Raw genomic sequence first — 24,414 nt, 5'->3', positions numbered from 1 at the left:
TTGTCAACCAGGCTAAACAAGGACTCCCTACATCATTTTGTCAACCTGGCTATTACAAGGACTCCCTACATGATAGGTAAGACCGTACGTAGATACTTATTATTTTAGGTTTCTCAAATGCATTGAACATTCAAAACAAATACACTTAAAATAGATAAGCCTTTTTCTTGTAAACATAATTAACTGTTACTTTTCAAACATTTTTCTTTTAAACTCAGAAGTATGTTTATTATAAAATCATTTACTTTTCATTTTTGTAAGAAACAGTTTAAATATTAATAAGTTTGCAATAAATAACAGCGGATCATAAACTTGTGTTAATATTTCACAGAAAATACTCTAATCAAGAAAAAGTGTCATAATAACTGTAATACACCACAAAAAACCAGCAAAATTTATCACTTTATAAAACTGTATTACAACAATAAACAATTGTCTTATTCAGTATATTGAATACAGTAACATTGTCTACTATTTTTTGACCAATTATTCTTAATAACTTCACTGAAATGTGTCACATATATACATATACGTACACATTAGTCGTAATTGTAAACTTGCACATTTTCATGTATCAGGTCATCCCATAAGTAATGTCCACAAATTTAATATAGAAAGTGCATCATCATTTCTGTCTTTGTAGGCTTTAATAACTAGAACATGTAGTAGGACATGCATAAAAATCTCAGATGAATAAAAGAAAGTAACCCAACTCCACTTTTTTAGATCACTAATCAAATAAACCCTTATGAAGATGGATGTCCGAGGAGTACATTAGGCATATAATGCTTTGAGTTTAAAAAAGGCAATAGTGCAGCAGAAACTACATGAAACATTCAAGGTGTTTATGGTGCAGAGTCTCTCAATGAAAGAAAATGTTGAAGGTGGTTTCAGAAGTTCAGATCAGGTAACTACAGCTTAAGTGATGTGCCACATTTAGGTTGTCCTGTTAGTTTAATGATAACTTGTTACTAGCTGCACTTGATGAAGGTTGTGTTGTAACAGTTGAAGAACTAACACAGAAGCTTAATTCAACCCATTCAACAGTTCACCATCATCTACAACAGCTTGGAAAGGTGTCAAAATGTTTTAAATGGGTCCTCCATGATTTGACAGAAGCCAACCTCAGAGCAACTCTCATGAATGTAACACCTTTTTTGGACACGTTAGTGACTGGAGATGAAAAATGGATATATTATACAAATGTTAAGCACCACAGACAATGGCTCAGTGCAGGTAAATTGGCTAAAGCACAGCTCAAAATGGACCTCCACCTTAGGAAAGTCTTGTTAAGCATTTGGTGAGATATTGTTGGTGTGATCCACTTTGAGTTGTTGCCACTCAATGTAGTGATTAGATCAGACTTCTATTGTCAACAGTTAGAGTACTTGAATGTTGCACTGAAAGAAAAGAGGCCTGCTTTGATCAATCATAAAGGTGTTGTGTTACACCAGATAATGCACGGCCACATACAACAAGGATTACATCTGCAAAGACTGAAGAACTAGATCGGGAAAAACTTCTACATCCTCCTTATTTTTGTGACTTTGCCCTATCTGATTATCATGTATTCCAAAGTTTGTAGAACTATCTTGATGAAAAAAAGCTTGGAACACATGAAGATGTCAAAACTACCCTCTCTTCATTCTTTTCCTCTAAACCCCAAGAATTTTATAGAAGTGGCATTCAGAAGCTTGTGAATCGTTGGCAGGAAGTAATTAATAATAATGGAACATACATTATTGATTAAATAACATTAAAAGTGTTTGAAATCCTTTCTCTTTTTTTGAAACTAAAATTGGACATTACTTAAGGGATGACCTGATATTATGAAAATAAACCAGTCAACTCACTGGTGATTTGATTTTCCAGTTTTTAGAACTTTTCTTTTAAATACTAACTGGAGTTGAAAAGGAAAACCCTCGCAGATTATAGAAACAAGTTCCCTTATTGTTGATATTTACCTAATAGATTGCTAAGCTATTTAGTTGTTTTTTTATATCAATATTCACTATCATTTGCTGTATGTTACTTAAAATTTTAAGAAGAATGGGGAATACCAACATCTGAAGAATTTGATTATGTTTGTGATACCAACATTGCTACATAATACAAACTGATAGTACATTTTCAAATATGCCAAAAACTCAACAGATGCAACTGGTACATTTGCTTGTATTTATTCAACAAAAATGTGTGCTTTTTCTTAAAATAAAGAGTTTCCTTTTTCTTTACCTTAAAAGAAACAAACAAAAAACTACTGGCTCATTAAAGTAACAAAAACCTAAAAACAAGATACATCATCCAGTAGTATCAAGATTTATCCATGGCAGCAAGAAATCCAAACTTAAATAAAACAAGGCTGAATGATGTGCATCAGAAGAGCATGAAGAATAGGTGGATATACTGACATGTGACTTCTCCATTCAACCCTCATGTTATCTGCCAGCAATATGTCATCTCCTGGAGGATCAAGTCAGCAGCACAGATGAATGATCTGAATCACCAACAGCACCATGCCTTCATGTTTAGTGAAACTATTTCTCTTTGATAATCAATTTATATAAAATACTGTATCACAGAAATTAAACTTTCAATTTGCAGTTTCAATAAACATGGATGCATGGTAGGATCTTCATGTGCAGACACCATGAATCTTGCTGAAAAGTAAAAAGAAAATCTGAAAAATGAGACTTGAACGATTCAAAGACCTTGGTGGAAAAAGGGAGGTGGATTGAAACTGTAAAAGACAAAATTACCATGTATGCCAAAATATTTAAACATAATAGAATTTGGAACAGTATAAGGTTCTCTGATACTATTCTTAGAATTATGGAAATAATTTGTTTATTAATAATCCAAAAATACTGAAAAGGAAAGCAATTTTTTTAACAGAGAAGACAGTATAAAATAAAATACTTTATAGTTGAAATTTTATACACATAATTTAAGAGTTTGTCATTTTCCATTACCTTGTACTTTTAATAAAGCAGAAAAATTTAAAATAAGGAAAAATTCAAATAAAATAGAAAGAAAAGTTATTTGGAAAATATTTTTCATGCTCACCTAATTGCAGGAAACAAGCAATTTATCCATGAAAAACATTTGTAATTTTGCATTATGATTGCTGTTAAAAGCAAAGTTCTACAATGAACTATCACTGGTGTGCATACAGCTGGTATCAAAACTCGAATTTTAGTGTAATAATCCTTCAGACTTGCCATTTAGCAACTGAAAAACTCTGCACTGTGAATCAATGCATCTAAGGTAAACTCTATAAATCCTAAACTCCACTGCTTTAAGCTGATAGTAATTTCAGTTATTCATACCCTATCTGTACTTACTGCATTTATAACTAAGTTTTTAGTTTTCTGAAAATTCTTGAATTAATATTTTTTTGTATTTTTGAAAAACAATTACAAAAGGAATTTACACTTTATAGCTACACAAGGTAGCCACAAAACAATGTCTCAGTTTCTCATTCTGTGGGTTTTTTTCATCATTCATTTAAAATAATAAAATGATTTTATTTTTTCTTAGTTTTAACCCAGTTTAACATACGAAAAATAGGTGTATGTTCAAAAATAATGTCACTTCTTGTATCTCTGTTTCTTCATTGAAACTAAAGCTCATTCACTAAACTGAAATAGTAGACAAACCAACAAACTTGCTAACTCAAACACTAACAGACAACAATAAATCAACAATCTCTTTTACTAATCTTGTCTAACTCATTGTTTTTATACCATTCAAATAATTTCTTAAACTTAAGAAACTTTCATGTACTAAAAGCCATGTGTACATCACAGGACAGTGTAAACTACATCGACAATCAAAAAATATCAAAGTCAAAACTATAAACAAAAAGGCCTAAAACACTTCCAACTTCTTGGATTGTGAAATCCATTGCACAGTTCCACAACACATACATATCTTTACTCATCTACTACACCTAAGTTCTCCAGTTACCAAATACTTTTGATGGTTTTCTTCTCTGTGGCTTATGATATGAGGACAGGGTAACCTATTGGGCTTTATTCTCACTTGCTGGTGCCATGTTACGAGAAGACCTATTGAATTCTACTGTCACTTGCTGTTGTCATGTCACAGTAGGAATTCTCAAAGGAATCCACCAATAGCTCTAGCATTCATTATAATCTGACGGGAGTCTTACGAAGAGAATTGAGCTTTTCAACAAGTTTGGCTTACTTCTGGTTAGCCTTTTCTGAAGCTAACCAGTTAATGCTTTTCCCACTGACATACCTCTAAAGACCATCATAGATGATCTTTAGTTTGGATTTTTTTTTCTTTTGGATTCTACTCTTATATTAGATATCTTCAATATCTTGTGCTTCAATCCTTGTCATCACTGGATGTTCAACCACTGGTACTGCAGCTGGAATGCAGTGTACAAGTATTTCCTGGTCATACATTGTGAAACTTAAAAGTATTTTGCTAAAAACTAGAATTAAGAATAATCGAAAATAACATTTTACCAGTGTTCACCTGATGAAAATTGTTTTAACTATTCCAGGTTTTAGCCAAAGTATTTTAAAAATTGAAACTATAATCATTATGTGTATATTTTTTAGAACGTTTGTAAATCTTTGAAGCAAGCAAAATCATACATTCAGGTCTTTACATGAAGTTATTTCCAATAAGCATTATTTTGGATTATATATGCATTGTAATGTCAATTAACCACACATCATGCAATCTAGATAAAGGTGACATACTTTCAATCTTCCTGTTGCTGGAATTTTATGACCGTTTACTGTTTGCATAAACCCGTCCCCATCCTCTTGTATTCTTTGTGGTCAACTTTCAAGGTTGCATTTGCAGGTCAGGTTGTACAGTGGTACCTGTAGAATCAGTATCCACCAACAAGCTCCATGATCAATGAATCCTGTGTTTCTTGATGGTTTAAGTAATGCTATCTTTGTCTTAACTGGGGTAGATATAATATTTTTTTATCTTAGGACATCATCTCCTTGATTTATTATCAGTAGTTGAATTACAGTAGTCTTGAATATTGTTCAAACTTGTACCCTTTAACTCTCATCGTTCAGGAGCAGTTTCTAGTTCTTAAAGACTTTTCTCTGCAGTTTCTTGCAATATTTTCTTTCCAGTCAAACTGAAATTTCTGTCCTATGGTTTACTAATTCCATCCTGAGTAACCAATTGCCTGATTAATAATTTCAGTTTTCACAAACTTTCTTCAAAGAGAGTTGATGATTATGCACTAATTGACTTGATGATCTCATAATTCCTGGCAATACTTATTCATTGGCATTTATGAATCAGTTAATGAATGTGCAATTTCACATAGAACATCAGGTTAATATAATTAAAAACAAGTTTTTTCTAAATATTCAGCAAGTTCAGCAAACGTCCCATACGTCTTCCTTTCTGGTCCTAAACTTAGGGTTAAAAACTTCCTTCCAATATGTTTGATAATGTATAAGTAATACCTAGCAGTTGTTATATTCTCTGTGGGATGGTTGATTAAAATTATTTAAATTTGTATTGAGATCAACAGCTTATTGAACACAACTCCACCTATTTGAAGTTATTTCAAACTGCACCGAATATGCTTCAATTTTGTACTGTTTTCTTACAACATTAATGCACTCTTGCACTTTTTGATGTTCTTTTGTGTTCAGTTTTCTTGTTAAAGTCTATCTATGCATCAATGATGTCTTCTTTTAATCCTTTTTGTTGTAATTTTCACTTCTTTAATTATTTTTTATGACATTCCCATACATTTTCTGTGGTTTCATAATTCTTCTTTAAATTTCATGTCTCATTGTTGAAATTTCTCTTAAAGATTTCTTAATTTCTTCTTGAGCTTCTCAGTGGCATAGGGGTAAGTTTAAAGGATTATAAGACTAAAGAGTGGGTTTCAATGCCCATGGTTGGTACAGCACACATGATACTGTGTAGCTTTGGTTTTACTTTTACTTTTTCTTCTTGATCTTATTTCTTTCCACTCATCATTTCCAGCAAATTTTTTATTTTGCTTCAGTATTCATCACTTTGAAACCAATTATGCAAAAGTTTTTGTTGAGTGGGTTGCTTTGGATTATTTAGTAAAACATAATTTAAAGTCCAGTCTACTTAATTATAGTGAAAACATTTGTTTGTTTAAATACAAGTTTTAAAAACTAGCAGTAAATCTAACCTAACAAATAATGCTAAACAGTCATTTGTCAATTTCCTTGTATTTAAAGTAGTCCACCTATCTGTTTGTTTGTTTGTTTTAGAACAAAGTCACATTAGTCTTTGTGTTGTGTCTACTACAGAACTCTGAACCTCAGACTTTAGCACTGAAAGTCCATAAACTTACTATCGACCCATGTATTTTTTTTTGTCAAAACACAAAATCAACATTCACAAAACTGAAGTTACAAACTAAGAAATTCAGTAACCAATCAATTACTGTAATACTCAGTAATCAATCAACAATCTCTTTAGTCTCTTCTAAATATTTCTACACCATCCAGATTAACAAACATTAATAACTGAAATGAACAGAAGTTTGCATGTGAATTAAATATTAATCAGCATTACAACTTGCATATGAAAATGCCATTTCATATAGCTTTTTCTGGGCCACCCTGAATGCAGTTGTATGTGAAATTAGTTACATTATTTCACATACATTTATTTACATTTTTTTTTTACCAAAACAAATAGATTGGATCTCAGTTGAGTAAGCATCTAAAAGACTAAACTCCGATAAAGACAATAAAATTCTCTTCATAATCCAGATTTCCAACAAACGTAATTTTCAGGAAATTATGAAGAAAGATATTACAGTAAATTTGCAAGGAGGAATTAACCACATTTTCCACATGCCATGACTCTAATTCAACAGAAAAATAATGACTCCAGAGAACCTGATGAAGAGTACAGAAATTTCTTATCAGGATTTCTTCAAGGATAGGTTTAGAATGATACTTTATTCATGCACCGTGAGCATGCAAGTCTTATATTCAAGATTTATAATAAACAGAAAGATAAGAAATGCTTTACTTTTAGAAAATAGTGCAGGTTATATCTTCTTAAAATGGTGTATTTCATCACAAGCATCCCTCCTTTGTTTACTCTGTTTCAAAAGCTAACAAAACCAAATGCTTTATAATTAAAAAGAACGATATCTAGAATAAACCTATTTATCTAGAACCATATTAAAGTGAGTGATTTAGAACCATTATTACAATATAAAAATTCATCTGTAGGAAGCAAGTCACCAGTCATTAACAGTTAATTAATAACTGATCATGAGTCATTTATGTGAAACGTTTTATACATTAGCTTCAAAAATATATTTGCAGCAAAAAATCTGTGTGTTGTCCCTTGCATACAAAACTTACATGTATCTCAACCTTTACAGAAAGTCCTAAATTTAAATTTATGTATTTTACTTTGATCAACAGTTCAAGCTAACTATTCAAGATAAGTTAAGAGATAAATGGTGAAGCCAGTATCTTGTTAAATTGCTCTAAGATTACCTATTCTACAAGAGCTAGTATGCGTTAATTATATTTCAATCATAGGTGTTTAATTAATTCTACAAGCGAGCTTCATATTTGATTTTTTTTGTCAAGATATCACATACCCTGTGACAAATTTAAGTTCTAATCATTGTGCAACATTTGGTTAAACATATATCATGTTGTTTCTATTTCCACAGATATGTTTTTCCTCTCTAGTAAAAATGTTCATTATCTGACATGCTTGCTTTAACAAGGTGCTGCATATTACCTTGATTCTTGATGTATTTAAGTTCTGCATGAAATTAACAAGTATGCATTTTTATGAAATAATGTAGACATTATTTGAATCCACTTGTTCATGAATAATGACGTATCCTTTGATCAAACCTGAGTTATTAAGCACAAACTAATAAACAAATAATTTCCATAATTCTATGAGTATCATCACTCAGAACATAATTAAATTATCAAACCACTTTCAACAATTTCTTCTTATGGTAAATTTTGAGGCAATAATGTCAGAATAAATTCATAGTTCTGAAGAAGAAAGTAACTGACTCCAAGAAACAGTTTTACTAATTACTGAAATTGCCAAATCAGATCTTTCTTGGAATTAGTTCACTATTCTTTGAACTCAAAATTAATGCAACATTCCATTTCCTCACATACAACAAATGTTTTGCCAAGTTTTTTGGCTTATATATTCCACAGGTGGCTAAAAGTGATTTTTTTCTCCCAAAAGCCAAAAAAGTTCATTTCAGTCTTAAAATTACATTTAAAATTGATAGAAAAGAATTATTCTAAGTATTAGTTTGTTTTTGTTTATAACTTTCAGCCACCAGTAACAACTCATTCAGATACACACATTCATTCAAACATACACACCTGAAACTGTTGATGCACTTGTAATCTGTTTTCAAGGTATAATTTAGAGAGTGGAACACATTGTAAAAGGTTTTTTTTTTTTTGAACAAAATGTTTTTTTGTTTTTTTTATGTTGCAGAGTTGAACAAGTTAAGGGTTCAAATCGTGTATAATTACCAAATTATGTGACAAGAACCTTTTCTTCATCTTTTGTTACTGGAACAAATGCATCAACCAATAGGCCACACCTGAAATATACAGAATCTTTTGATTACTGGTGTCCTTCAGAAATAATTAAAAGCTAACGTGATCATGTAAGTGTGTTTCCTTGATTCTAAGGTATAAAGATGTTATACTTTAAAATGACAACTCTAGGCTCATTACCATTCTCAAGAAATTTCACGCTAAAAATACCTCGGCAGTTTGCAAAAGTTATCTTTGTAATGTCTCTATGTTTGTCACAATGAAGTTTACATAAAGACTTGTTATAAGTGTGCTCAATTTATCACACACTAGAAGACATATAAAGACGCCATTAACTTTGCACAAGATTTAAGCCCCATACTTGCATTTGTAAAACTTTTTCTCAAAATCAATATTACACATATAAATGCTGGATCCTTAATACAGAATACCCAGTAGCCTTAAAAAATATTGCATGTCTGTTGAACATAATGTGCTTATCTGCTGGCACACAAGAAATCTCTTAGATCAAGATGCATCTTTAAAGCTGATCAGAAAACTATATTTCTGTACCTCACTAATTAGCATTCATGAGTAATGCACTATGTTTCCATGAAAATGTACTCAAGAAATGCATTAGATAGATTCAATATGATTTATCCTTTAACAAACAGATCTATAAACATTTATTGAACTGTTAATGTATTTTCACTAAAATAAGCTGCTGATATACAGTATTATATTAGTCGATTAAGTATCACTGAAAGTACGCCTATGGTCAAAGGTTGTAAGCATTTAGCATTAGTATTTATGGCACAGACAATTTATGGAAATGGCAAGATGAAAATGTCAACTACTGAGGCACAGCTCAAAACTTTACCAACTTTTAATTTTTATAAATAAGAAATCCATAAATGCCACATATAACTTTTGTATTTATTACATTCTGACTAGAAACTGTCCTTACCACTGCTACAAATTATGCAATAAATTCTGCTAAAAGCAAAAACAGACAAAACATTATACCTTAGAATCAAGTACACCCACACAGAACAGCCTCACTGGCTATTTCATATAGTAGTGTAATTTGAAATTAGTTGGTTTACTGGCATAACTTTGGCCAGAACAATTTAATACTTTCCCAATAAGATTCTTAAAAAAAAAAAGTAGTTTTTTTTCAAAAGATACAGATTGAGCCATGTGTGGCCACATTCTTAGATCACATTTTGCAAACACATTCCAATAATTAAAACTAAGTTCTTTATGTGTCTAGTGTTGCTTACGGACAATACACTTGATAAATTTACTTTTAAGCAAATTACATGTATCCGACATCTTTTCAAGAAATATGATTTCACACTTTATTTTTTAATAAGCAAATAAATGTAGAATGTTTACAATGCAGTGTGTGATATAAAATGTCATTGAGTAACTTCTGTTCTCCATGTTATTCTACAGGACAACTGAAATTGAGTTTGTGAATTGATAAAGCTTATATGTTTAACACGCATTTCATGTTTGTACAGGTCAAAAGTTTCTTTAAGCATTACATCTATGTAAAAAAATGAAGGAGAACACTGGTGTTTCCTGTTAATATAATTTTACAATTCAGTGTAAAAGTAGTAAAACTTATCTGAATTTTAATATAAGGTTCTTCTGAAGGCTTGTATATGTGTACATAGATCTTGTATCAAGATTAACCTGAAATTTCACCAAGAATTCTTTATGGAAAATATAACAAAAGGCATCAGTTCTAAGAAGGAATTTAGAATCATTGTTGTAAATCCAAAAATTATAAATATATGATATAAGTAAGTATAAACTGGAAGTAATAATGAATTTATGAAACATACTGTAGTAATCAAACATGATCATTTTTCCTCTGTTTTTCTTGTAAATACTTGTTGGACAAAGCAAGTGAAATGAACATCAACTGAAAAACGTTTTTGCCAATTTTCTTTTTTCAGTTATTTTTTGGTTGTGACTTTAATATGTTTATTAGTTTACCATTTGGAATGTGTTTGCACATGCAATTTTCTGGACATCAACTGAATAAAGGTCTGTCCTGACACACTACCTTAGACAAATTCTTTTCAAGAAAGGTAACAAATTAAGAGTAGGAGGGCTCCTACATCCACACAAACAGCTACTGTTCAACCATGCACAATCACACGTACAACAAACAAACAGCTACAATTTTCCTGAGATGGAATCATTACAACCATTGTATAAACATTTTTAATTCATAAAACTTATTAATTTAATGAGGGTAATTAAAATATGTCATAACCTTCGACATATACATAGGTGAAACCTGTTCCCTCATACATCAAGAAACCCATTACTTGATGCTCTCTTCTCTTACTGTATATCCACTGTATGAATCAACATTTTTATTTCTTTTTCTGTTTCAAGATACTACTAAACCTATGTAATTTTTCCCTCAATAAGATATATATATTTTCCCTTAGTAAAATATATATATTTTTTCATTGCAAAATAGTTTGCATTATTTTTTACCCCTTTTTATTCTAAAAGCAGAGTGAGTGATGTCCAAGTTGTTACATACAGCAATATACAGTTGATATCATAAGCAAAAAACTTTAGTTTATAACTAAGTCAGCCAAATGCTTCAAATTAAAAAAAGAAAAAAAAAACAGTTGCATGTACACAAATCCCAGCATTGCATGTGGCACATCAGTTGTGTGTTTAAATACAAGTCAAAAATACAGTAACAAACAAGAAAAATACAGCAGAATAGGTGCTAAATTTCTTCTTTAACATGACTAACAGTCATGAAACCTTTTTTTTTACACATAACACTAGAGTTTGGATTCACAGGTGATGCTAATGAATGGCAACTTCAATAATTACTAAAATAATCAGTTCTATTAAAATGAGCTTAACCTTAAAATTTGACATGAAATGTTAACAACTGCTTTTATTTAATAACGGTATGTTGGCTTCACTAAACTTATTAATGTTCCAATTCATTCAGTATTTTTTATATAGGACATTTTCTTCTAGCACATCCATCTAGCATCACCCCCCATCCTTACAATACTCCACCCATACTTTATTTTTCTTACATTGTCACCAAAACCTTCTTTTACAAAAGTTACATTGTGAAACAAATAAAAGAAATGAAGTGATATAATAATTTACTTTTTTGGCCTATCTTAAGAAGACAGATTTGATGATTGCATTAAAACATCCATCTGAATATGCACCATACCCAACCAATAATATAATAGATAGAATACATTATCAAAGGGCAGAAATTGTTTTTATATAATATTCAATTTAACAAGTATAAAACATATGTTTATTGCTCAGATTATATTTGGTATTAAGCAACACAGGATTAAGAGGTCAAATGTACCTTACTGTATGTGGTTAGGTACATGAAATCACTGGATGTGTAGGTGCAACATTACCATCAAATACAAGTAATTTTTTCTTCAACAGAAACCTGAGCAACAAGTAACTTCTTAATACTTTCACTAAAAACTTCTTATTCAATATTACACCATCTCTTATGAGAACCCATGGAATTGTCAAAAGCTAAATCAGTTCCCTCCCCTTCAAATATGGAAATTTAAACATCAATCTTTATTACATTGAATTAATGGAAAAGTCAATTAGATTACATATAACAGTTTATTTTTTTTCACTAAGCTCAAACCATCATGATGGATATTCACTGTTCGACTTCCATGGATTTTCAAAAGAAATTTAGCTCTATTTTAAATGCCAGTACAATTTAAAATTTCTTCAATTCTTTAATTAAATTAATAGAACCATCAAGATTCACAAAAAGCCAACCTCAGGAAAAATGCAGTCAAACATTGTGAAGCATACGTGCAGGAGACCTCTTCCTCTAGTTTTGCCACACTTAAAACTTCAGACAGTGAGAGCCAGATTTCTATTTTATCAGTTTCATATATGAATAATTTTAAAAATAAATTAAAAAAAATTCACATCACAATATTAAATTTGAAATTACAGGTGTGTGTCACTTGAAAGACCCATATCCTTCCCTCACAACAAACACCATCACTATTTGGGAGGAAAAGGTGCACCATATATTTAAGTGTTACCTGAGTATCAAGACCAATTGTAAACAGCATGGTGAAAAAGAGCAGCCCCCAGAGAGGGGAAATTGGTAGTCTGGCAACAGCTTCAGGGTAGACAACAAATGCCAAGCCTGGACCTGAGAAAATAAACAATTCTGAATAAATAATACATTCTTTCTTAACAGCATAATTAGTACAGCAATCAGCAAACATCAGCTGTCTTTCTTTCATTACGTTCTGATCACTTTATGGCATTTTTACTTCACTATTACAGCCCAACACAAGAGATCTTCATAATAAATAAACTTAGTATTCCAAAAAATTAACTTTGAAATCCAAGTCCAAGAGAGGTCCAATTTAATCTACACACTAATCAATGTGTTACTGAGTAATACTAGTTTTAGAGAATTCCACTCCTTATAAGTAATCCTAAACACAAGTTAACCAAAGAGAGATAAGCTAGACTTTTATCATAATGAAAAGTGTCACACACACTATTGGTGTCTGATGAGATCTTCATGTTAAACAAACATCACTATATAGGATTATTACACCAAGAAACTTTTATTTTTATTGTATGAGTTCTGTTCAGACTCATTTTCTGTTTATTTAATCTTAATTTTGTTTATATGAATAATAAACTACATTGTACTTTAACAACCTAAAAAAACAGGTTAGTTTCTGGGCTACTCTTAAACATTATTAAGACTTCATCTCAAGTCAAGAGAAAAACAATGTATCTTATTTGCTTCCTAAGTCTCTGTTAATAAACAATGTTCAACTTAAGTAATAACTTCTGTTTTTATTATTTACAACTTACAAGTTAAATCTTTAAATAAAATGTAAACATCAATAAATGTTCCTATAAATCCATTTGACGTAATACCCAAACAAACTACATATTTGGGCCTTTATTTTAGTTTTCAAGTTCATTTGGTTTTAATATTGACAATTTTTTTTTGTTTGTTACTTACTCAGTTCATGAGATGTCTTATGTACAGATGAATACATATATCTATCTATCAACATACTGACATAAAAACATAAATTATATTTTACATTTTCTATTCATAAAACTTGACCTGCATTACAGTAAGCCAAGTTTGACACCCTGTAATGCCTAACTCATAATTTTTAAGTAGAAATAAAAATAAATCTATATACACCCAGTCAAACCAAATAATTGTGCTTTATGTGCTTGATATCAAAAAATGCAAAATAGTTCAGGTTTTATCTTTTCACATTAAATGTTCAATTTTTTAAATTCAGGATGGTACTGATTTAAGTTCTATACTCTTCAGCCACTCATGATTAGTTTGTTTTCAAGGGTTAAAAATATACAAACAATCTGAGTTATGGATAGGTTTTAAGGAATTGAAAACATTGCAACTGCACAACCAGTATCATTCCTTCCATTTAAATACAAATTTCTTCAATACTCTGATGGTGTCATGTAATTTAAATTTACCTTAAGGAAGAAAATACTAGTTCAGAATTGGTATTTTTAACTTGAAAGATGCATTGAATATTAGAGTAAATGGTCAGGTCATAAAAACTACTAGAAACAAAAATAGATGGCCCTTTAATTTTGAATCAAATAATGTGATCGACCATCAATTTTACATGCTGAAAGTGCACAGTTTGTTGAGTGACATCACATCTGAATAACATTCACCAAGTTTATAACAAGCATTTATATGAATTGTATATAGTTTTAAGTTTCCAAAATCTGCTGACAATTATTTTGCTTCAAAAAAGAACAGTTAAATTCTAAATAATAATATAAAGTAAAACTATTTTATTTTCAATTCAAAAATTACATTTTGATATAACAGTTTAAATAATATTAAAATTGATATGATAGCATTTCAGTACACACCCTGAGAAACAACATCCTCTATGGATTTTCCAGTTTCGTAAGACATGAATCCAATAATGGAGAAAACAACAAAACCAGCAAAGATGCTTGTGCAGCAGTTGACAACAGGAATCAGGATGGCATCCCTAAGATAAAGCAATACTTTCTCAAAATATTTTTAAACTGTAAACATGAATCTTTTATTTTTTTGCCTTATGCTATGCAGTTAGTCACTAATATATCTACCTTAAAGAAAGTTAAAATGACAATATTTTTATATGTCACCCATTTTATGTAGGTAAATCTCTTTCAATCTAAACTAAATATACAACTTTTATAATTGCAGTTTCCTTCTTTATATTCTGTTACATGTGATGTGCTATAAGTTTATTATTTATGACCATGTAGCACACATTTCAGATTAGTTTTAACAAAGTATCAATGGATAAAACACTGAAAAATGTTTTCCAAAGAGAAACCATAGTTTTTCACCAGTTATCAAAAAGAAATTGTTTAGTATTAGTTTTTTATTTCATTAACTTGTTTTAATTTTTCATTTTTAGTTTTCAGTCATTAAAAAAAAACTGGTTTTTGTTATGTTTAGTTATTTTTTAATTGCTGAAATATGCAGTGTATTCTTTGGACCTCGTTGTTTTGGTAATTAAAGTATAAGTGATTATTGTCATAATAATCAGGTTAATGTCACTCAACTAAGTATGGGGGAAACTAATAAGGACACTATACTTAATTCTACATAGATGTGAATGGTACGTTTCATGTCTAGGAACAATTTCATAATACTTTTATTGGTACCTGAATAACTCAGTGCTGAGCCGTTGAAGTGAAACTTTATAGGCTTTACATAAAATTATAGATCCAAGTAAATTCTACATTATATAATTAATATGGTCTTTTATTAGGTACACAACCTTTCTATATTCTACTAATAACATATATTTATTCTGAAAATGTAATTTACATAATTCTTTGTGATTTAACTTTATGAAGCACAACAACATTTTCCAGTCACCTACTTTCTTCTTACAAAATAAAGAGTAAGTTTATTTTACATGTCTCTTTTATTTGCATATATTATGTCATACTGTGGAATTTATTTGTATTCAATCTACACTAAATAAGAATATATGAACTGGAAATAATATTGCTATATCACACTTTGAATAATATTTTTCCTACCTATAGCAGTTGTTATTGAAACGATTGTAACTTGCCATAGTCAAAACTGCTCCCCACGATGTACCAACCGAATAAAAAATCTGGGTAGCAGCATCTGCCCACACCTATTGTATATATTAAACCAATTAACAGTATGCAGTATATTACTATGCAAATATAACCACAAAAAATTAATCTTGTCAAAGTTAAACAACAAGACAATATAAAAGTAAATGGTAAATGAAATTCTACAGACTGAACAAAATATTTTAAATATTTAAGTCAATGATCAGATATAGTTTTTATGAATGAACATGTAGATTACATCGTCATTATTGTATACTTAACAATTACATTTAACAAACACATTACACTGTTTTACAAAATATTTATTTTTGTGGAATTTCACATATTTTGAATTTGTTTAACAGATATACCTCTGTTCACTGTAATCTGTTAAAGAAAGTTTTAAAATTATTTATTTAACCATATGCTCAGCATTTAAAAGTTCTTAATTAAAGTGATTTTAGATGCATACAAATTCACAATGATAGTCTTTGAAAAATTATTTTGAAATTATAGGTGACTGGCATACCACGAGTAAATAGTAGAAGAGCATGACAATATTTAAAAAACAAAAATACATGAGTGAAAATTTCCAACCTGCAGACACCTCCAAATCTATTTTGTGGCTTGTTCATTTAAAACTTTTAAAGTAATTGGTGATTTCAAGCTAACTTTAATAATAATATATTTATATATATATTGTAAGGACTCAATAACAAATATATCAAAGAGTCTTGTACAATAACTAAATTCCTTTTACAGTATGGTTTACATACAAATATATTTTTAAAGTGATTCTCTTCCCTTTATTAATTAAAACAATGTTTTTCCATTGCATACAGTAACACCCTCAGATCAAATACAACAACTTCACACTAAATTTACAAATGTATTTAATTTTATACCCAATACAATGTTAAAGGCAGGAAATAATACATTTAGAATACGTTTGTTTGTTTGAAGTTAAGCACAAAGCTACACAATGGGCTGAATATAACTCCTCATTTATCAAAACATAAAATTTCCAAATCTTTTTGTTTTTACCAAAGTAACAGTATTAAAATTGTTGTGACCAGTATAAGTACTTATTATTTCTTTTATCAAAATCTCTCAGTTGAAATTTTCATACAATAAAAAATAAATAAACTACACAAACTGACCTCAAAAGATTTCAGAAGTTCCCAGCGAGGAGTCAAGTAAAACATGATACCTTTGAGAGAACCTGGTAACGTTACGCCTCGAATAAAGAGGACAATCAAGATGATGTAGGGAAAAGTGGCCGATATATAAACAACCTAAACATAAAAAAATGCACAAGTTAACATAAAATTCAAAGAAAAGATTAATCACTAAAATGTGTACACACTTTGTATTTCTTATATTATCAAATTAATTTACATAGTAAATATATTTGGTGTACCCTCCATGATCTATTTTTTCATGATATACAACTGCATTAAAATGTTTGGAAAATAATTACCAGAATGGGAGAGGTGTAAGTTGTAAAATGGAATATGAATTTCAACTGCTGAACATTACCAGTAAACAGTTCTCGATTTCTGAAGTTAGTTCAAGAGAAGAGTTACATGAAATATCAGTCTTTATAGAATTGTAACAATAAATAAATATAAAAGTACATATTTTTAAAATATTTTATTTTAATTATCAATAGGATTAGCAAGGGCTCCAAGATTTATACTAAGTTTTTGTTGGTCTATTATATGTAGTTATTAGTATTTCAATTTGATTTCATGTTTTGATTACATTATATAAATACACACACATATGTAATAAAAGTATTAAATATATATATGGCAAAATGTAAAATCTATTCTACATCTGCAAACTTCAATAATATTTAATATATAAAATTTAAATACTTTCAGCTGTAAGAGATTAAGAAATCGAGTTTTAAATTTTAAAAACCCCTTATTAAAACATTTTCAACTTTATATTACTTCCCAATCCACAGCATTAAGCTAATATGATTCCTTGAAAATTTCCCAATTTTACCTCTTAAGCTAAAGAAAATTAAATCCTTTATAATTCAAACTATGAAATGTTATATTAATAACTCTGGATCTTGTAATAATTATTTCAATCAGTATTTGTTATGTGTGTCTTTTAAAGAGCATTTGTTTTGTCACTGTTTTGACATGTGTGTTTGAAATAAGTTATTAAAATAAAAATCCAATCTCTTTTTGCACCATCAAATTAAATTAAAAAAACAAACAATTTAAATGATGATAATGTTTAAGTTTATAAAGCTACTAGGTGTTGTGTAACTTGTTCATAGTTTTAACTTATTACACAGCCTGTATAATGTACCCAGTTCTAGGAGAATGTTAAGCTACTGTAGATCAAGACTGAAGAACTAAACTACAGAATAATTGCTATCCAATATTATAGGCTTACTGACACAATATCATTGTGCTAATTAATAAGCCAATTTTTACTCTTTCCTGAACTGGAATGGCATGACCCAGTAGTTAGGGGAATCAACTCAAAATATGTAAATCTCAAGTTTGAGTCCTGTCACCAAATATGCTCATTCTTTCAGCCATGGGGGTATTATGGCTGTCTATCCTATTTTTCAATGGTAAAAAAGTAGCCCAAAAGCTGGCAGTGGTTGGTGTTAACTAGTTGCCTTCCTTTTAATTTGTCATTTCTAAATTAGAAATGGCTAACACAAATAGCCCTCACATAGTTCTGTACATAATTCAAAAAAACAAACTTTACTGAATCAGAGAATTATGGCAATTTTATTATCAGTGTAGATCTACACACAAAAGTTCTAGATACAGTCTCTATGAGCTGAATTCTTACTTTCCTTGATTACTGAGCATGTAGTCATAAAAATGTTGCTTTCCTGAGCAAGAGGAATTAAACAAATGGTTGCCATGAATTCCAAAGTAATATGTATAAAAGATTTGTCTATCACAATGAAAACAAACAATAGGTTTTAGTAAAATCAAAAATTTAACAGTACTAAGTGTGATTGTGAATTGTATTTTGAAAGACTGATGCAGTTCTTTCTGGCAAGTGGCATAACTAAAGAAGGGGAAAAATCAAAAATTGTTTTCTGGTATTAAAAGGGTAAAATGACCATAAAAATCACTAGTTGCACTCATTAAAACAAGTGCCTCCAGTTGTGATGAACTGAAAACAAGTTTTAGATGGACATTATAAACCCAAGCTTTTAGCACAGTTCAAACATTTTATATTCTGTAAGATAACTCAGAAGGCTGATGAATCTATTTCTGTGTACCATACAGCAATTAATAATCTGAAAAGCATATATAAATTTAGAAATTATCTAAACGAATCTTTGAAATACAAATGTATATGTGGCCTTAAGCATGTTGCTACAATATTGTTACAGATAGAAAACTTAACATTTAGGAAAGCAATACAAATTATGCATGCTATTCAAGTAGCAGAGAAATTTTGAAGAATTACAATGTAGCCCATTAAGAAAGGAAAGTAAAAAAGTTGAAATTTCAGAGAAAAATTGAGAGAGAAAAATCACATCACTAATGATATGAACAAACATATTCAATAACTCTAGTAAAACAATACACTTGTAGCAGTGGGTATATCAAAAAATAAACAGTCTATAGAACAGCTAAATTAAACAAGTCAAACTGAGAAAAAATTTGTCATTACTGTGTTTCAGAGAATGAGTAAAGGTAGTAAAAAGGCATACAAGTTTAGGTTGACATTTATGATGCTCCAATCAAGATGAATAAAAACCAATTCAGGTTCTATGGGAAATATAATTTTAGGAACACACTACAGGACAAATGTAGTAAGTTGACTCTAAAGAGGAGTCAAGATGTTCAACAATATTTAAGCAACAACATTCCTGTAAAAACAGACTTTTCTTCACATACTGCTTTTGTATGTGTGCTATACCTTGAACAGACACTTGATTATCCTCCATCCATACCATGTTTTCCTGTTATAGGACCATGATTAGACACAGATTAAGGCCTGTCATTAATATAAGATACAACTTCATGCACTGTATATGTGAATTTGCAATTATTGGTAATATAATATATACTAGTAAATTCAAAAGTGTTATAAACAGCCAGTGCTATCTTGATTGGAGATTTAGAAGCGAGATTCTTTTCTGATAATAATCTGTATTATATAGCTTCATTACATAAATGACAAAAAATTGTTTATGAATTGTTTTGTAAAAAAACCCACCATATTCATAGTTTGTAGTGTCTTCTTGATAGCTATATGATGCAACATAAGCTCAGTCATACCACAACTTAAAACTTACTTCAATGACCAAAGATTCTGGCTTATAATTCCTGGCAGACAAGATGTCTATCACACTTTGATAAATTGATTGAGCAACCAGTGTGAGAAGATTCAATAAGAGCCAGTAAGATTTACAAACTATCTATAACAAACTAACTTTTTTCCTCTGGAATATCAATTATCTGTTTCTCTAAATGTTTCATCCACGATAAGAAGTTTTCTTTGGTATTACACCACAATACCAACAATAAATTATGTTACTATTTTAGGTTAGCCTACTTTGATTGCATTTAATAATCATAACAAATAAACGAAATCTAAGTGTGAACCTCATCACTGATTTGTAATGTCTTAAATTAAATTAAATATAAACCAGCTTAATTTGAAAAACAATAAATAAAAGGAATGAGATGACTTGATCTCATATGCATATTTTTATACAATGCATAAGCACTACAGTAAAAACATGTTTACAAATAACAGAGTACAATACTTATTTTAACAAAAATAATATGCAAAAGTCAACAAATATAACTATGGCAAAAAGTTTACATCAGTTGTGAAGTCTGATAAACAAATGTTTTTCTTAAACATGGCCCAAAATAGCCACAATGTGAACAACAAAAAGAGGGAAGCCAACATACATTATGAAAGCAATGTTTTTATCTCATGAAATTCTCAAAAAAAAAAAAAAATCAGATAATGGGGCTCAATTCATAAGTGATAACTTGAATATTTCAAGAGAATTAATGATATAAGACATACCACAATTTCTCCATAACATCCAAATTTAAAAAAGGCTGCACAAAGATTTGTACAAACCATGAAGAAATGATTTAGAACAATAAAAAAAGAGGTTATCACCAAGACAAAGATTAGCACATGTACTTCTCAATATGAGAACAACCCTGCACTCATTCAGAAGGTAAAGTTCATCTGAGATATTCCTCAAACATCAGCTTAGAATGTGGACAAGTGTTCTTAAACCTGACTTGATTACAGCAATTGGTAACGAGCAAGAGAATGTGAAGTACAATTGCAATCAGTGCAGAATGAGGACATTCAAGCTAAGAGATGGTGATACTGTGTCCCTCTGCAACTTCTTTGCAGAACCAAGATGGCTGCTTAGTGAGGTTATTCAAGAGATATCAGCCTATGAGATACATTTGCTTGTGTAAGAAGTTCTTTCCAACACATCCATATCAATTACATATTATCAGCAACATCATCTGAAACTGTTGATAGCACATCTTCAATGGGCTTGAAGGAGTTATCTGTGCAACACACTACTTATTATGTATTGTCAATGTCACATCCCAAAATTGCACCTCAAGGGAGTCATCTCAGTATTTCAACCACTGTCAGTTGCAGACAAGTGATATAAATAAACAAGCACTAACAGTTACAAATGATGGACATAAGACTTTTGCATGATTGCACCATTAAACTTTGAAATTGTTTTAGCTGATAAAGTCATAATAAGATTAAATTCATGTTTTTAAGAGAGCTTTAATAAAACCTTTGATCATACAAATGCAAATGAAGTATTTCAAAACATCACTGTTTTTTTAAACAATTTGGGAATTATCCTAATCACCTCTCATATTGCACAGGTAAATCTCAGTTTTGTTATAATAAATGTTGAAGAATAATTTTAATTGCTCAAGACAAAAATTCATTAAATGGCAGAAGAGCTTTCATCTTACCTTACCAGAAGACTGAACACCTTTGATTAAGCATAAAAATACAATCATCCAAGCAACAAACAATGATAAAACAAGTGGCCATCTTGGTTCCCCAAACTCTTCAATTCCGTCACTGAGACGTAGTACATAAAATCTGTCAAAAAAAAAAAAAAAAGACTTAAAAAGAAAGTTAGTTGAGGTCAATAATCTGCTTATTCTAAGGACCTCTCAACACTGAATTCCACTTGATTTATTAAACAATCTTTAAGCAGTGTGAGAAAAATCAACATATATGAATTCACTGTCATTTCTTCATGTAGACATATCCCTAATACTGATTAACATATTTTAATTTTTCCTCTTATTATTTATATTCCTATACCTGAAATGGGCAAAAAACATCTACAATATGCCAACTGTAAGTTGATCACAAACCAAAATGAATGAGTAAATGAGAAAAAATCTTGAAATTTAAATCACAGAACACCTCTATGCATTTAAACAATTATTTAAACTACAGAGGTAGTGAAGGTATTTATAAGAGCATATTAATACTCTTCTTGTCCATTACATTTCTAAACTACAATCTCTCCATACTTTTACAGATTGTTAAACAAAGGAACTCTAGTCATACTTTAGAAAGGAAATCAATATGATCAGCTACTTTTGCTATAATTTTGAACAAAGGACATTCCATTAAATCTATAACAGAGCAAAAAGTACAAATCAAATGTAAATAAAAGTTAAAATTGTTTTTATAACATATTAACTGTAACATTAATCTTTTCCATTTCTGTACTAGATATATATCAGTACTTGTTTTAATTAAGAAACATCAATCCATCCATATAGGTAATATGAATAAAATTACTTAGATTTTTACAAAAACTATGCTTACAGCCAGTATTCTTCACTAGATGTCATTCTGTTAGACAAATCTATAGTTGTTATATTTTGATCAACAGTGTCATTGAGTCCCAGCGATATGTTCCTAATCTGTTCATGATGATCCACACAACGAATAGTGTTCCACCAATTACCACATGTTGCCCATGGTACTACTGTACCCACAGACTTATACAGGTAATATAGAGTCCATGCAATGATTACATTGTAGTAGATACAGACTATGCCAGAAACCAATACCATTGCATATCCCACACCTGTGTAAGAAAAATACATACATATACAAAAATAAATAACTCTGAGATAAATACCTAAAGATACCATTAAAAACCTGAATGTCTAAAAACCAGGTATCACAAGATACTCACTGTAGAAACTATTCACATTAAATTTAAAATATACCATAATTAGTTAGTATCACATAAAAAGAGTAGACATGGCATCCTTCTAGTTTCAAATAACTTATCTTCTCTCATAATACACTGCAATAGAGGGTATAGAAAACCTTAAATATTTTAGTTGAGATCTAGTTTTTCTCCATATTCAAAGCTATATTGTTGTGAAATTATGATATAATGGTTAATATTTTCTGAATAAGACTTTAATTCATGTAATTAAAATTAAACATTATGTTAAAATTTATACTAGTGTAATGTACAAAGATTGATTTATAATACACTGATGTTAAGGTTATACATGTCTCTTGTCACCACAGACTACTAGTTTTTGGCACCAAAGTTCTAACCAATCTTCATTCATCATGAAAAGGGAACTAGCTTCCCTTAAAATGAAATATATTAAAAATTAATGTACATCATTATGCACCAAAACATATTCAAAAGACTCAAAGTTATGTTGGAACATACAAGTTAATCCAGGAATGAATTAGGTGTATGACTTATAAGATGGGTATTTGTAGAAAGATTTTAAATCTGTGCATTTCTATACATTTTATTGTTGTTTTGTCAAGTGCAAGTTTGATGTAGTCATAAACTATTTCCAAAGTTTAGGAAATAACATCAGCCATATATGAAAAAGAAATTAATCTAGCTACACTTATCTGATGAATTTGTTAGCATGAAGCCTACAGTTAGCAAGTTTGTTTTCACTAACATGTAGACATCAAATGAGACAGGTTAGAAGCAGCTCTTTTCTTTGTAAGTAGCTTACTTGTAATGTTAACTTGAAGAAATAAAACGTTTTTGTTTACATTAAGTGAATTGTATTTTGCATTATTCTTTTTGACAGATATTCCAAAATAACCCAGCCAACAATAAAATCCACCACAATGTTGGTGTCAGAAGAGAGATTATTTTGATATAGATAAAATAGAATCCAAACTCATACAAGTAGATAATATGAGATTGAAATTTTAACAGAAAAAAAAAACAGTAGAATTGAACAAGAGTAAAATGTTACATAGCATTATAAGATGAGGAATGATACTGTGAATTTAAATTATGTCAAAAAGAAATTGTTTGGTTTATGTATTAGTACAAAGTTATACAATGGGCTGACTACCTGTGCTTTTTCCAGTGTGGAAAATTAAACTCAGAATTTTAACATTGGTTTGTAAATTTACTTTTGACCTAGCAGAGGGGAGGACATCAAGAATAAACAGATACAAAATTAAAATAACATCAAGAACAAAAAATTCAGAAAGTTAGAAGGAAGAAACAGGAATATAAAAAAAGAATTACAAGTTCAAGACACGTGGTTTACAGAACAATTATGAAAAAAAACTATAATTGAAAACAAAACAGAGAAAGCCATAAGAAGTAGGAAAAAAAATTATAACAGAATACAAAATGTACAAAAGGACATCA

The 24,414-nt window shown here is 29.9% G+C and overlaps 1 protein-coding gene across 1 annotated transcript in view; it reads right to left on the bottom strand.

Moving 5' to 3' along the window:
- Positions 1-24,414, bottom strand: part of LOC143251980 (sodium- and chloride-dependent glycine transporter 1-like) — a 49,376-nt gene that overhangs the window by 10,375 nt on the left and 14,587 nt on the right. Inside the window, exons 4-9 of the mRNA XM_076503428.1 lie at positions 22,581-22,845; positions 21,704-21,836; positions 16,883-17,017; positions 15,678-15,781; positions 14,502-14,626; positions 12,647-12,759 (exon numbers count right to left, since the gene is read on the bottom strand). Coding sequence (XP_076359543.1) covers positions 12,647-12,759; positions 14,502-14,626; positions 15,678-15,781; positions 16,883-17,017; positions 21,704-21,836; positions 22,581-22,845 — 875 coding nt within the window. The remainder of the gene's footprint in view (positions 1-12,646; positions 12,760-14,501; positions 14,627-15,677; positions 15,782-16,882; positions 17,018-21,703; positions 21,837-22,580; positions 22,846-24,414) is intronic.

Source organism: Tachypleus tridentatus, chromosome 6 (genome assembly GCF_004210375.1).
Source record: "Tachypleus tridentatus isolate NWPU-2018 chromosome 6, ASM421037v1, whole genome shotgun sequence".
Lineage (NCBI taxonomy): Eukaryota > Metazoa > Arthropoda > Merostomata > Xiphosura > Limulidae > Tachypleus > Tachypleus tridentatus.
Note: the sequence above shows the minus strand (reverse complement) of the source record. Positions and strands in the feature narration are given on the sequence as shown.